Source organism: Andrographis paniculata, unplaced genomic scaffold (assembly GCF_009805555.1).
Source record: "Andrographis paniculata isolate CXL003 unplaced genomic scaffold, ASM980555v1 Contig52END, whole genome shotgun sequence".
Lineage (NCBI taxonomy): Eukaryota > Viridiplantae > Streptophyta > Magnoliopsida > Lamiales > Acanthaceae > Andrographis > Andrographis paniculata.
In genome coordinates this window covers 4,542,009-4,545,995 of record NW_026137587.1, presented here as the reverse complement: position 1 = coordinate 4,545,995, position 3,987 = coordinate 4,542,009, and the positions used below count along the sequence as shown (strand labels likewise).

General features: G+C 41.0%; 1 protein-coding gene across 1 annotated transcript; it reads right to left on the bottom strand.

Moving 5' to 3' along the window:
- Window positions 1-415: 415 nt before the first annotated feature.
- Window positions 416-3,779, bottom strand: LOC127254630 (probable sulfate transporter 3.4). The gene is made up of 11 exons (XM_051279844.1): window positions 3,364-3,779; window positions 3,246-3,294; window positions 2,953-3,160; window positions 2,599-2,770; window positions 2,457-2,522; window positions 2,265-2,378; window positions 2,063-2,179; window positions 1,852-1,978; window positions 1,306-1,783; window positions 1,063-1,225; window positions 416-730 (listed from the first exon to the last, which is right to left on the bottom strand). The coding sequence occupies exons 1-11, from the start codon at window positions 3,685-3,687 to the stop codon at window positions 584-586; spliced, it is 1,965 nt and encodes a 654-aa protein (XP_051135801.1). The 5' UTR covers window positions 3,688-3,779; the 3' UTR covers window positions 416-583.
- Between the last annotated feature and the right edge of the window lie 208 nt (window positions 3,780-3,987).

The window sequence follows — 3,987 nt, the reverse complement described above, 5'->3', positions numbered from 1 at the left end:
AACAAAATGTAATCTTCTCTAGTTATTTAAGTGAAAATTTAAATATAATATTAATTTATTTACTAAATATTTTTCTAGTTTATAAAATAAGTACTCCCTAAATAGTCTCTTTCTCTTTTATAATTTGTGTCGGCATCCAATTATTAATGTTTCTGTCTATTTTATTTATATTTAGCAAAATATAATATGGATTACTTTTTAGACTTCTTTTATACAAATTCAATGGCTAATATAAATTTTTTTCTTTTATTTTGAATTTGATGTTGATTAGATCAAATCAATTTGTATACTATACATATAATAAATCAAATAAGCAACACAAAAATAATATCACCTAATAATATAATATTCAGTATATATGTTACATACTTCTATATTGTACTACATAAACATTTTAGATAGGAACCAATAATAATTATGAACAAAGGGGATATTTTATATATTTGGAACATTTAAAACTAAACAATATCAATATATATATATATATGCTACATGAGAACATAATTTACAACCAAAACTCCCTACAAATATATTTGGCCATTCGATTTTGGCGGTTATTTTATTTTTTAAAAAAATTATTTATTTATGGTCGAGTCTTCTTCCACGACGACGATATATCAACAACGGCCTCTCCAACGGTCAAATAAATTCCTTCCAATCCGAATTCCGGCAACACGCCCGACTCATGGAGCTTCTCCATTACGCTCCCCACAGGATTCGCTAACACGAGCTACATATCAAGTACATATAAGCATCATTAATTAAACATGTCACTTCACGTGTAAAGTCAATTTAAATTTTATACGAATCTTGCACATGAACAATAAGCCAACAAAGGAGGTGGTACTCAAATACTAGTCGCCCTCTTTGATAAGTATTATTAGTTACCTCTCTCATCATTCAAAATATCATTTTTTTTCTATTTTTTTTTTTACTCAAAAAAATAAAATTTTCTAGTTTTACCTTTTTTTTTTTTTTTTTTAATTTGTACCTGGTCAACTGAGTACAGAATTGGATGAATGATGAGTATTATATAGTCAAGTAACATATTTCGTTCTTTACCTTGAGTGATCGCTTCTCGAGCGCCTTTCTAAGTTCGTTGATGGTGTCGATCCCACTCGTGTCTATCGCCGTGACTGCGGTCATGTCGAGGATCACGCATTTGATGTCGTCGCTATTGTTCGACGCAGCCAACTCTTCCTCTTCTCGGATCCACCGAGCGATCCTGCGGTTCGCGTGGTGTTTGTGAATGCACCAAAAATTAAGTGAAATCGCAGAATCTATAGATGGATTGCGAAACTATACCTTTCTTGAAGATAATTAGCATTCGCAAAATAAATAGGCGCCTCGACAGCGATGATGAGAAACGACGGGACCCTAATGGCTTCCTTATACCGGTCGAGGTTTTGATATATTCCCGTCCCGGGGATGTTACCAAGAACGAACGTATTAGGCCGCGTGACGTGCAACAGAATTTTGAAAACAGAGATTCCAATGGCTATGGTGAGGCCGAGTGGGACGGAGATGAAAAGAACGCCAAGGAAGGAGCAGAGGCAGGCCACGAAATCGAGCTTGTCGACTTTCCAGAGCTTATAAGCTCCCCCGTAATCGATCAGCCCAACGACGGCTGTTATGATGATTGCAGCCAAGATGAGGTTCGGCGTGTAGTAGAAAAGTGGCATCAGAAACAGCAGCGTCACGAGCACGGTCGCAGCCATTACTATGTTAGACACAACTGTTTGCGCGCCGGCGTTGTAATTCACAGCTGACCGCGAGAACGATCCTGAAAAGGAAAGCGAAGTCAGCGAATTTGCGACGATTTTTTTTTTTTTTGGCGAGCGTCGAGCTCACCGGTGGTGACGTAGCAGGAGGAGCAAGAGCCGGCCATGTTCATTAGCCCGATCGCCATCATCTCTTTGTTGCCGTCGACTTGGTAGTTTTTCAGAGCTGCAAATGTCCTCCCGACGGCGATCCCTTCCTACAGATTTGTTGCAACATGGGGTTGAGTTATGTCATCAGGACATAAATGCAATGCAGAAAACATCGATAGAATGCGACTTACTGTAAGAGAAAGTATCCCGGTGATAATGCCGGTTTTGATGGTGAGGCCGAGATACGGACCATTGAAGTGTAGCATGTTCGCCGACGGCGGATTCAGTCCCTTAGCCAAGTGTCCGATCTGAAAATAGCGTTGTTGTTTAATTAGGCATCTCCGCGATGCATTTGATGCAAAATTCTTACACGATCGTCGGGTAAATTCTTACGGTTTGTATCCCCGGCGCGACGGATTTAAGGCAAACGACCAAAATTGTGGACATAACAACCGATGCTAATGGCGCAGCCGCAGCTATCCAGAAGAGCTTCGGTCTTCTCATGCTCTGCGCAATCATTCATCGATGAGATTTCCGGAGAATCCTTAACGGATAAGAAGCAACAGATTTACAAAAATCGCTTACAATTTGCCTCGTCCCCAATAGAAGGATCAAGAACAAAACTCCGATGACGATGGTCTGCCAAGACCACTGCAGAGATAAAACAACCTCTGTGAGTCGAATGATGTTCGTTCTTATTACAGAGGATTTCGGCTAAAAATATTACCTCGTCGATGTGATGGAAAACCGAAGACAAAACGGGAACAAGCTGCATCTTGTTGGTGAAATGAGAAATCCCGAGAAGGCCTTTCAGCTGCTGCAACGCGACAATCACAGCGGCGCCAGCCATGAACCCGACCAGCGTCGCCTTCGACAGGAAATCGATGATGAATCCTAATCTATGCCAGAAGAAAAAACAAAACTTATTCCATTTTCGAGCAAACGACAGAATCATCAGTTAACTTCGTAACTTGCTTGCTTTTACTACAGCGAAAGATGCCGCAGAGAAAAAGCTGTTTGAATGACAAATTTCACCTAAAAAGTTCGATAGAATCGAAAAATGCAACATTAATTAGTGTACCTAAGAAATCCAAGAGATGCCTGAAACAATCCGGCGAAGAAAGTCGAAGTGAAGGCGAGTTTTAGGTAAAGAACCGGCTGGTGTGCGGCGGAGACAGCCTCGCCGAGCATCGTGCCCATCACGAGCGACGCGATGGAGACAGGGCCAACGGCGAGATGGCGAGAGCTCCCGAGCACCGCGTAAATCAGCGGCGGAACAAAGCTCGAGTCTACAACAAAACATAAAATGCATCGAACACTAATTTTATTCATCTAATCTAAGTGAACAAAATTGAAGATGTTCTTAGCTCTTACAAAGTCCGATTATCGGCGGCAGAGTCGCAAGCTTCGCATAACTTATCCCCTGCATAAGAACGAAAGGAAATGAATCTCTCTCCAAACTCCGACATTATTAAATAAGAAACAAACAGACCTGCGGAATTGCGAGGCTGGCTATGGTGAGGCCCGAAACGACGTCGGATTTGAGGAGTCGGAGGCTGTAATTTGGAGCCCAATCGAAAATTGGGAAGAAGCACTGCAGGGCAACGATCATTTTTTTCAGCCATGGCTGATTCTTGAAGCGGTGGAACGGGTCGTCGGGGAAGAAGATCTCAGAGAGGCGGCGCCGGAGTTTCTCCGCCGTCGTGCACGGCGGCGGCAAGGCGACTCTGTGCACCTCCGGACAAGGCATTTCGATTGCGATTTGCAACGCCGATTCTTCCGTCGTCGGAAATTGGTCGACTCTGTTTGGATTCATTTTTTTTTTTTTTTAAGAAGTGAAATTACAGTGATTTTAGAATATCATCGGTGGATTTATATATATATATATATATATGTATGTGTATGTATGCATGTATATCGTCAGCCATGGAAGAATGTGGAAGGGCTACGCTTTTTGCCGGGAAACTGTTGGAGTGTTGGAATAACGGAACGCGACGTTTTGCCCAATTGACGTTTACACTGTATATATATATTTTTTATTTTTTTGAATTATAATTTTAATTAACTAGGGCTTCAATGTAAGAATATCTGAACTTATTCAACCCTAAATTTCTGT